At 39.0% G+C, this 12,052-nt stretch overlaps 1 protein-coding gene across 3 annotated transcripts in view; it reads right to left on the reverse strand.

Annotated features, from left to right (window-relative positions):
* The window catches only part of LOC131246180 (oxysterol-binding protein-related protein 1D), an 88,265-nt gene that overhangs the window by 31,485 nt on the left and 44,728 nt on the right, over window positions 1-12,052 (reverse strand). For all 3 annotated transcript variants that reach the window (XM_058246086.1, XM_058246088.1, XM_058246087.1), the window contains exon 3: window positions 768-855. In XM_058246086.1, coding sequence (XP_058102069.1) covers window positions 768-855 — 88 coding nt within the window. The remainder of the gene's footprint in view (window positions 1-767; window positions 856-12,052) is intronic.

Raw genomic sequence — 12,052 nt, forward strand, 5'->3', positions numbered from 1 at the left:
AGAACATCAAATCTCATAATGAGATGTACTGCATGTAACTTGGAAGTTCAAAACACATGCTACAGTGATTAAAATGCAGCTGACTGCTTGACTAGCACATGCAAATTTGAGTACCGTTCAAAACTCATCCGAGCCTTTTCATTATGGAATGGCAATGCAAATTTATTAAATTAACGAAAAGCAAACACAACCACCAAGGAGCAAGAAAGATGGTGAGAAAACATCCCACCCAGAATTACAAACTTTAACTTACCCACTCAGCAGATAAAAATTCCCAGAAAAAAAAAAAAAAAAAAAAAAAAAAAAGGATGCAAATGGGCCTGAGAAGCATCCTGACTGAAGGAATCCGCTAAGAATGCCGGAAAATGACACCACCCTGAATTCTGGATTATGCATAGCCCAGCCCAAGACATCCCTTGAATTTCTCTCTTTATTACCTTTAACAATGCTCCTATTTTGTCAAAAGTTCTTCTGTTCCTTACTTCCTTTCTTTCCAATAAGACACAAACTTAACAAGACAGTTTAAAATTTGGGACGCCCACAGATACACAGGCACTGCATTAATAAGAACTAGTGTCAGATCTGGTAATATGTCTAACGCTGTGATTTATAAGGAGCTTATAACAGTCAAAAACTTGATAAGCATTGTTTGAGCAAATTGAATATAATCAGTTAAGAGTATCCAAATATGACAGTGGACAAAAATTTTGTAGACAAATCATTTGACAGATCACAGAGTCATTAGTTATCTATTATGCCTCACTGACCACTGAATCTTCCATTCCCTTGTCCTATATAAGATTCCCGCTCCTTTGTTTCATCTACAACAGTAGTTTCCAGCTCTACTTTCTCTGTCTGCAAAACAAGAACACAGAGACATGAATATTTTTTAACAGTGGATCTTTAGTGACCTGCTTGTTGGATATAATCATACAAACAGCATTAACTGATTAACATGAGCAATTGATGCATGCTTGTGTGGATATGATGGAAAACAATAGGTTCATGCAATCACATCCAAAACTGCATAAGCACCTACCAGAGAATTTATTACACAAGTATGCAAGATGACATCAACACATTAATGCAAATCAACTCTCCAGCACTCCCCTCTCTTTCCAAACAAAGGTTTCCTGGATCATGGGCCACTTTGGAACATGGTACGGGAACAGGTACATGATACACTACCTCCGCCAATACGTGATACGCTAGGGGTAGGATCATGGGTGTCACTCCAATACATATAGTTCCACATATGAACTCAAATTGCAGTTTATGTATGAATGTTATTATTATAGACCCCACATTCTTAGTGTTATATTATGACTAATAACTAAATAAATAGAGGTATAAATCTCTACATCGTAAAAAGAAATTTGCATTAACCTAATCAATAGTAAGAATAAAGACCATAACTTCGGGTTGCTAAAAATAGCGATCAGCATCGCAAATCGCAAATGACCCATAATACGGTACACTTCATCCGGAATGGAAAATATGGGGGGTTCTGTGTTTTAGGTAACCTTGTGCCAAACTTTATGCATCACAATTAACCTCTACAAGCATGGGATAAGGCTACTGCTCGATTAGCAAAAATGGGAAGAATTTCATCCAACTGGTTCGCCACTGCCCAGACAAAGCAACTGAATAATCCTTGAAGTAATGCCGCCACTTCAGCCACAGCTGAGTTGTGGTAGCCCAGAGGACCAGAAAATTCAGGCAATTACACACCAGATTGATCCCTGAAAAGAACACCAACAGCCGCTGGACCAGGATTACCCACCAAGTTACCATCAAAATTACAGTTTATCCCAGCCAACAGCAGGCGCCATCCAACTGAAGAGAGGATGGCCCAAAGCCTCCCAAAATGACCTCTTGCCAGTTCAATCTAAAAAGCTGAGCAGGATCCTGCTGAATTTACTATTTCCTCTGCAACATTCTGGAATCAAACTGAAAACTTTATCAACGACTTTATCTTCATTACAGCTTCGATGGAAAATCTTGCCATAATATTCAAGGCAGAGTGACAACAAAACTGCTTGCAATGTCATTTTTCCATTGTTCCAAGTATCCCCAATATTATATGCATCTCCAGCTCAGGGATACCGATAAAACTGGTAGCGAAACCGATAACACCGGTAGTATTAGAAATCCCAGGTATCGATGATGTATCGCTAAGTATGGCCAATGTAATCCTTCGAAAAAAAAAAAGGCCAATGTATTGACATTGCCAATACTTTCGACTGTGTAAATTCCAAGTGTTGCTTGTATTGCCAACGTATCGATATCGCCATTGTATCGCCAATATTTTCGATTGTGTAAATTCCAGGTGTCTCTTGCATCACAAGTGTAATGTATCAATATCACCGAAAATCTTTTTATTAAAAAATTTACATTTCAAATTTTTTTATGGGCGCATGGCCGTATGCAATGTTCAATTTGTAGACAATAATATTATAATATTATCATTATCGCTACATGGGGGGGTATCGAGTCCACAATCTTTCATTTCCTTTCCAGTTGTCGAAGATTTCTCGGCGAAATATCATGTGTTGTCGATATTCTAAAATATCGATCGACGTTTGGATGGAAGGTTGGATGGATTGATGAGATGGTTGGATGGTTAGATGGGATGGCTTGGATGATTTCTTACGATAGCACATGCTTTCAGCCCCCCATTAAATGTAAACTTATTATGAATGCATTCTTTTTGTAATTTTTTTATTCCTAAAAATGCAAATGTGTATTTTAGCTTCTCTTAAAGTTTCCCTGAAAATTCCATTGTTTTTCCCATGTTTTCCTGCATTTCTGGTTATTGGTGATATTATCAACGATATCAATATTGTTTCCATATCCCCAACCAGTGGAACTTGTAGCAATACCAAAAATCCAAATGCTGCATTTTGCACATAATGAGCTCAAATTGGCCCAAAACCCCTATTTCTCCAAGAAACTGGCCTCCACAGAGGATGGCATAACCCAACAAAACCAATTTTCCCAGCATCTTTAGACCAAACTTTCCAATAAAATATGAAAAGCAATTGAAAGTGAGGAACAAAATCCTCTTAACTTATACACAGCATGCATCTGTTCAATACCAGCAATGCCGCAATTTATTAAGTGGCCAACATTAGTATCTTATCAATGGAAACTGTCCAACAGAATCCAATTATTTTTTGAGGGACCCCAAAAACCAAACTTGGGCCACCTTGGAGCAAGAATATGATGATGCCACCAATGTTCGAAATATCAGTATCGTGCAATGTATCACACCCTTGGGATACAGATATGTATCGGTTATTGCATGGGATATATCGTTTGTATCGGGTAATTTATCACACTTTTTGGGAAACATGGGTAAACATTGGGAAAATGGTTGAATTTTTCAATGAACTTCAGGGATTGTTAAAAAATACCTTAATACACTATTAAAACATAACATCTCAAAAAAAAAAAAAAGGAAGAAGAAGAAGAAGAAGAAGAAAAAGAAGAAAAAAAGTGCATATAATAAGTTTCCTTTGTATAGGGTCCTAAGCTATGCTGTCTTACCGAACTAAGGCATCTATATTCAAATATAATGCATAACATTTATAAATGTATCAAAATATGTATGAAAACACAACCAATTTGTTCAAAAGCAAAAGAAATAGTAGAACTAGAAATTGAGAAACATACCTATCAATGATGTGACTGGCAGGATGCAGATTGCCTACTGACGTTGTCGATAGCCAATATGTATTGGATGGTGCTCTGTGAGCCCCACCATAAAGTATGTTTTTTATCCACTCCATTCATCCATTTTCCTAGATAATTTTAGACCATAATCCTAAAAATTAGGCAGATTCAAATCTCATATGGACCACACCACATTCAATGGAAGACCTTAAATTCACACTGTTTCCTATGGTGTGCTCCACTAGATCTTTGGATATGCTTCTTTTTTGGGCTCGAGCCCTAAAATTATCTAATAAAATGGATGTGCTTCGACAAGAAACAAATGCATTTGATTTGGAGGAGTATCTTATTTAATCATAACATAGAGAATAGAAAGAGAACAATCATCATATTTATTCATTCTAAGTTCATTTACATCCTTTGATTTCCTTTAATTCCAAAATAAAATATTCAAGAATACAAGTATAGAAAGAGTTTGGATATCAAATCTAGATATCAAATCTGGCAGCATTTCAGCTTCTTGTAATTTGTTCATCTCATTGAGAGGAATGTTGTGCAGATGTGATCATCTTATATCTCCTTCTTGAGCTCATATTCCTATATGGAGATAAGACCTGATTCCATCCGATCATTTTGACAGCATTTCGGCTCCTTATATTTATTGTCGCGCAACACCATGCTTGTTGCGCGATCCGGCACAAAGCCTTCTCTCTCTTTTTCCTCCTTTCTTCTCTTGATACCTTCAAAGTCTTCTTCTTCTTCTCTAGAGCTCTGATCTTCTTCGTAATCTTCGTCGTGTCCAAATGAAAGAGGGAGTGAGGTATTTATAAGCCTTCACACGTGCGAACCCTCAATATCCATGTTGTGGGGCCCACTTATCACCAAATCTCAACCGTCCATCTTTTCTACACAAAAACGTCGTTGCACGGACCCGCGCAATGGCATGGTGTTGCGCGCACCCGCGCAACACCATGAATTTTATTTTTCTTTCATCATTTTCCTTGTTCTTTCTTCTCCGCTTTTCTTATGATTTTCTTCTTTGTTATTCTTCTTAATCTTTCTTTTTGATTCATTCTTGAATCTCTATTTTTATGCCTCAACAGATGCCCCCTTGATCCTTTGTTTATCCTTTCTAGGATGAAGAAGTAGGATCAATATGTTTTCTTTCATGCTTTTGCGTAACTACCACCTATCGCTCTCGCACAATGACTCAATCGGGTCCACCAATCGGGTCCAAATTTTCTATAAATACCAGAGCCAACTCTTCATTTTCATCCATTCAATTTTTGCGGAAGCTCTGTCCATTTGGTGACTCCCCGCACAAAGCACTATGTTTGCGTGTCCCTGCGCAACACACATCCTCCTCCTTTCAACAAACTCCCTCTTGCGCACCCCCGCGCAACAATTGTTCATTGTGCGCTCCTGCGCAATCATCTTCGTCCAGAAAATATGCAAACACTCAAAGGCTTCGTCTTCAAGAAAGAAGAATGATTCATCTTCTTCAAGATCTAAGCAAAGTTTCCAACACACTTGGGATTGCGTTGAGATAAATGAACATGTCTTGAAGTTTCATGATCCTTCTGAGAATGAGATAATCACTATCCCAATCAATTTGTGGCATCATTGGTCGATTCTACACAATGAACCAGTTGACCAAATGGTCCGAACAAATCTAGTTTCCATAGATAATTGGATTATGAGGGAACCAAGAATTCTAGAAGGACGTTTGGAGGGAAATGAATCTCATCAGAAGGTCGACATGATCTATAAAATGTGATTTTTGAGTCCATGTCATAATCCTCATCAGCCATTCCCTACTCATTTCTTCGAAACCGCTCAGCAATAGTTCTTCAACAGTCATACAACTTGGAGGACAGACGACTTTCCAGCCAACGGTCTTCTATATCCTCAAGATCTTTATAGTGCTTGGGCTCAGGCCATTACTCGAAAACATACTGCCATCCTGGAACAGATTAACCTCTTCAATGCAATCATAGCCACATCAAAACATTTTTACGAAGATGCAGCTATCTTCAGGGGTTTCCTCAATCACTAGTCCCCAATCACCAATTCATTTCACCTTCCTTTTGGCGAAATGAGTATAACCTTATGGGATCTTCTTTGCATATCAAGTCTCCCTATCATGGGCAATATCTTCGATGCCTATGTTCCTTCAAATGAAGAATTTGCTCTTATCTCTGCAGGAGATAATAAATCTGAGATTTCAAAGACCACACTTGAACTCTTCAAAGAACTGGCCAACTTCCCTCAACCTGAGCACGTTAATTCTCTTGAATGGCTTGCTCACTTTTCTCAAAAATTACGGTATATTTTCATTCTTTCTTCTTCTCTTTGCGAGTCTTCATCTTTCTTCTAATAACCATATTATTTTGCTTTGACAGCTTTGCAGGCCATAATCATCGGGAGCTCAAGATTATTCATGAGAATATTAAGAATACTACCAAATACAGCTCTTGCGAATTAGCCGCTTTTTTAGCTTACTGGCTGAGTTTAGTGATATTTCCCGACTCAGAACAGATGGATGTCATCAGACCATCTCTCTTTGTAGTCGCGGGTGCAATGGCGAAGGGTCAGAAATATTCGCCAGCTCCTCCAGTTCTGTGCTCTTTGTATCATGCTTTTGGGGACGTCATCTCTGGTCCTGGAGATTCAACGATCAAATCTTTTCCGGTTTGTGCTCCCTGGCATTTCTTTATAGGCTAGCTAGGAGTGTACTTCCCTTAGACCTTTACTGACTCTGGAAGAGCATATTGAAACCCTCATCGGCTCCCCCTTTAGCATTATTAACTAAGGAAGATGATTGAGAAGTCGAACGGTTGGGTCACTCGAAAGATAGAGGATAGTGATCCTATCGACTTTTATCAAATTCCGTTCACCAGCCATTCGGAAGGTATAGAAGTCGTGGATGATGACTCCATCTCTTTTGGCGAACATTCATTTCTCGTTTCTATCAGATCTAGTACTCTTCCACTGAGAGAAGGTAGCACATTCTAGCGTGAACCATATCACCCGAGCAGATTTGCTCGTCAATTTGGTTTGGACCAAACAATACCGGAGACCTGTGACATTGTCACAAGACCCATGAGAAGTTGTGACATCGGGCCCTATAATTGGGCTCTGATATGGAGACAACTCTTAAACGTCAATACTGGATCTCGCTTCTAAAGCCCTGGCTATGATTATCCAGTCCATACTTCTTATTCATGGATGCGCTGGTGGGCTCATCAACACTACCTGGTACATAGATATTATCCAATAGATTATGCCATACACATTCTTCCGCCACAGCTAAGGAGTTATCAGAAAGACCAAAGCATATGTTACTCTGAAGAGACAAATCATGCCCCCTGTCCAGTCAACTTTGTGTAAGAATTTCTTTAGAAGATACTATTCATGAAGCAAAGCCTAATGATACCCTTGAAGGATGGATAGCTTTTGGAATTCCTTTGAGTAATTCGGAGAATATGTTCAAGTCATCAAACCTTCCAGAAGAAGATGATGAACCTTTGCGATTTCATTCTCTACCGCCTCTGAGAATTTTACGAGAGAATTTTCCTTCATCTTCAAAGAAACAAGAGACAGAAAAATCCCATAGCTCTCGTCAAAAGGATAAATATATTATCATCGAAGACTAATAGTTGATCCAGAAGATTTAACTTTTGAATAGAATATTGTAAACATTCCGAATACATCTACTGTTGTTGCGATTTGTACCTGTTAAAGAAAAATACATTTCTATTTCTCTTTTTAATCAATATTTGAAATTTTCATGACTTATATCATCATATCAGGCAATTGCATATTTGAGCATATCTTAAGTAGAATAGGCGAACATATATATCTACAGCATTTTGATGCTACACGTAGTTTAAGCTCTTGATCAGTGGAGCTGGTATACTTTTGATTAAACATATTTTGACTGGACTTTACTTGACTGTACTGGACTTGATTTGACTTGACATGACTGGACACAACTGAACTTAACTTAATTGGACTGAACTTGACTTAACTTGACTGAACACTTTCACACACAGTTTAAGCTCATGAGTAGTGGAGCAATCATAATTTTGGACTCTCAAATAATCAGAGTCAGGGTCTTACGTGAACAATCTCTGTAACTCTCATAAGTTCGCTAGATTTATCATAGTCGGGGAGTCCACAAACCGCAATCCATTAGAGGGGCCCAATGAAGCTACCGGGGCCATGAACTCGGTGGGATTTACGCACAGGGTTGGCCGCAGTAACTCTCTAAAGTTCACAGGGCTCGCAAGGCTACCTTAGGGTACCAAATTCAAGGTCACCAGTCCATCAATGAGGCTAAAAACCCATCCTCACGAGTTTCTACTGGAATCAAACAGGAATCTGGGGGGTCTGATGCATGGTTGACCTATCTATGGACAAGCCAAAGAGCACACACTACAACCCGCTTTTCTTCGGCTGCAAGGTCGGACCCATTCACAAGAGGGCATTTTCTCTCACCATCCCTCGTGACGCTGTCAGAAGCTATATAGACGGCATTGGTCCCACGCATGATTAAGCTCCTACCTTTGGCCGCTTATGGCTTTTGGTAGTGATTGGCTTCATCCGCTGCCCGCATGGGTCTAAGCATGTGATGGCCTTCGCGGGCTTTTTAAGGCCACTGGCTTCTCACTACTGCTCGCATAATTTTATATATTGTCAATGATGGTAGGTCTTATGCGTAGTTGGCCATAAAGGCTTGGCTATGCCGCCATAAATGATGAATTGCCATCGCTGTCGTAAGATTTACATGTGGTTGGCCATATAAGCCTATTCCACTGCCATGAATGGTGAGTTGATAATTGATATATCGCTGAAATGTTGATCGTAAAATATTTGACGAATCGCCATTGCTATCATAGGGCTTATATAATTAGCTATAACCAATAAATCGACATGATACACCGGCATTGTTGATAATGTATTTGATAATATTTGTAGTCAAAATAGTGCATCAACCTGCCGATGATATTAATTCGATTATAATGGTTTCTTCTTTTTTTTAATAGTGGTCGGTAGTGATTAGCAATGGCGATACCATCCGCTTGACAATAATCATCATCATCTTCGTTTAACCGTAATCATCACCAGCGTTTGACGATAACATCAGCGGTACGATAATGTCAGTGGCGTTTAACAACAACCATCATCGGCGTTTGACGATAACCAGTAATCGGATTGATACGCCTGAACTTTATATATTTGATAATCTACCCTTATATTCATTCATGTTTGGGAACGAATACATGGCACTCCCTTTTGATTTTATTCCATTATTCTTCATGTCTAGCCCCCTTTTGATTAGGAAGTATTGTACCGATAATCTTCATAATCAAAATCACAGTGATCTTAAGAGAATATATCTTGATGCAGCGAATTTTGACAGATATACTGATGCCTTATCATTGCGTACGGAATATCTGAGATTAAAATTTCCCCCCAGTTTCATGAATATATTTGTCTTATAGCTTTGCATCCCGATTATGAAGATATGGAAAAAAATCGCTTCAATCAGGCCTGTGTGCTCTTATCTCCTCCTTTATGTCATATGCTTTCCTTATAACTACTTCGGCATTATCAACCATTTCTTGTAATATATTCTTTAGGTTGAAGCAATTCTCAGTTCGATGTCCGAGGAAACGATGATAATAGCAGTAGTCACTTTCACTTATTTTCTTCATCTCCTTTGGACGTTTTGGCCATGGCAATTTGATCTTCTCTGCTGCCAACAATTTGTTTAACATAGGGAGTATATCATCTTCTTCGAACGAATACCTTCCATAGCTCTTGGACTATCCGAATTATTTCTTTATTTTCTTAGCCGCAGGCTTGTTCATATCTCCTTTATCAGATTTTCTTCACCCATCTTGTCGATTCCTCATTTTTCTTTCTTTTTCGATCGTATTGGCCGAATTTCTCTTAAAATTTTGGGACAGTTGGCTTATATAAAAATCAACCACTTTTGCACTAATCTTTTCGAAACTGCAAGCCTTCTCGATCAGATCTTGAAACGTCTATATATTCGGACCGACAAGACTTAATGCAATATTTGGCCTAATACATTCTATACATAATTTGATTTGTTCTCTTTCTTCTTTTATCGACTGTAAACACGATACCCCCAGTACTCTCCATCAATTAATAAATTCTTCTACCGACTCATCCTCTTTCTAGTGAATAGAAACTAAATCATTTAAACTAACTTCTTTAGAGGATGATTTAGCAAATCGCGAACGATAACAAGAAATTTTAATGAAATTTATCGCAACCGGCCATTCTCTTGTCGCAGCAATCTTCCCTCTATCTTTCCAGATCTTCGACAGATCTCTTGCAGATGTTGTATTCATAATCACTTTCTTGTCTCGCTTCTCATTCTTTTTCATCATTATCTCACCTTGTTTTATCATCCTTTGTAACATGTCCTTTAGTGTAAAGCAATTTTCCGTTGGATGTCCCACATAACAATGATAACGGCAATATTTCTTTTCCTTAGTCATTTCAACTTCTTCTAGACATCTAGGCTGAGGTAATTGAATGGTCCCGATGACCAGTAATTGTTCCATCATTGGTATAACGTCTTCTTTCTCGAAATCGTATTCTTTATGATAGTCGTACGATCGAGTCCGCTTATCATTTACTCGATCTTTATAACGATTCGAATCTTCCCTCTTCCTTGTTTCTCGCTTATTGTAAAAGGTATTTCTTTTCTTTTCTCGATCAACAGTATTCACCATTGATCTATTCGATCCTCTTCTTTCCGTCTTGATCTGAAATGCTGGCATTTTCCTGGCCATCAATTCTAATGCATGTGCTTTCATTGCAAGATCTCGAAAAGTCTTTATATTAGCACTTGTGAGCCCGAAGACAATTCCTAGCTCCATAGAATTCAAACACATGTTTACTTGTTCTCTCTTCTGGCAGCTGCCTGCATGAAGCCCCAAAAGTCTTCCACCTGTCGATAAATTTTTCCACAGGTTCATTTTCTCTGTCTGACAAAGGCCAATTTTGCAATGCTAACGTCGCAATCTGATGAGAAGAAATTGGATATAAATGCGTCTTGCATTTGTTCCCAAGTTCTTATCGACTCCAGTGTCAGATTAGAATATCATCGAGAAATGCTTTACCTATCAAGGAAGAATTGAGTAGCCGTAAACAGTATTGTGAAACAGTAGAGAAGTTCCCCATGGTGGTGATGACGTGTACGAGATGTTCTTCTGGAGACCCATCTCCATTAAACTTCTGAAAGTCTGGTAGTTTGAAGTTTGCTGGGAATGGAACATCTTCTACTTCTCTTAGATACGATGTTCTGTATCGGAATCTCTCAGTATGTTCACGCTCCCTGACGACTTCTACAACCATCTGTCGCATCTCTTGTTGCGTTAACGCTCTAGTAACTGGAGCAAACCCGTGCAATCCTGCTCTATGTGGCAATGAACCCTCGGGTGGTTGCTCCTATTCATTCATAGCGGCCATTACTGGCAGAGCCGTCGCTTGAGCCACATTATGAGCGAGAGTAGCCAAAGCTTTTCGAAGGCTTTGACACTCTTCCATTAGGGTTCTTTGAGCTTTGGCCATTTCAGCCATACGTTCGTCAACACTTGGTGGAGGGCCCTTGCTAGCTTCTGCCACGCATACGGCGGCTTCCGCATTGTCTGAAGAGGCAGTCATAGGAGTAGCGTATCTGGGTATGATAGGGCTTATTGAGAGAGGGGTCCCGTTCAAATCTTCCGTACTCTCACAGAATTCACCCGACTGCGATATTTCTTGCTGAGGCATATCTTGAGGTGACACAGAAACTATATTATTCATCGGTGATTTGCCTTTCTCTTTTCTCATCCATCGAGTCTTCATAACAGGCAGTGCTGGGAAATCTTGTGATGTCAAAGAGGGGAGATATTTCCCCAGGTACAAAGCCAAAGGAGCGAGTTCAGGATTAGTTTTAGTTGTATTCCATGTTATTGGCCCCTAACTTTGTGGAGATGAATTCATCCTGGCAATTGCTGCATTTCGGGCCCTTGTTCTTCGAGATGATACTACAACCCAATCGATATTGTTTTCTTGTGCCAGTGGCAAAGCAGTTATGACTCCGGCCATAATTCGGGGTTTGTTGTTTTTGCTTAAAATAGAATGAGCTTCCTAATCTACAAGTTGATTCATTGCATATTCTACCACAAATCCGGTCGTTGTAAAGTAAAAATTCGTCTTCTTTGTTGCATTTGCCATTGATCGTAATTTAAAGTTTCACCTTATATAACCTTCGAACAACAATATGAAATCAAAATTAGTATTTGAATGATAAAATATTCTATCTTAGAGATGAAGGGGAGGATGTTCCCGT

This window comes from Magnolia sinica, chromosome 5 (genome assembly GCF_029962835.1).
Source record: "Magnolia sinica isolate HGM2019 chromosome 5, MsV1, whole genome shotgun sequence".
NCBI lineage: Eukaryota > Viridiplantae > Streptophyta > Magnoliopsida > Magnoliales > Magnoliaceae > Magnolia > Magnolia sinica.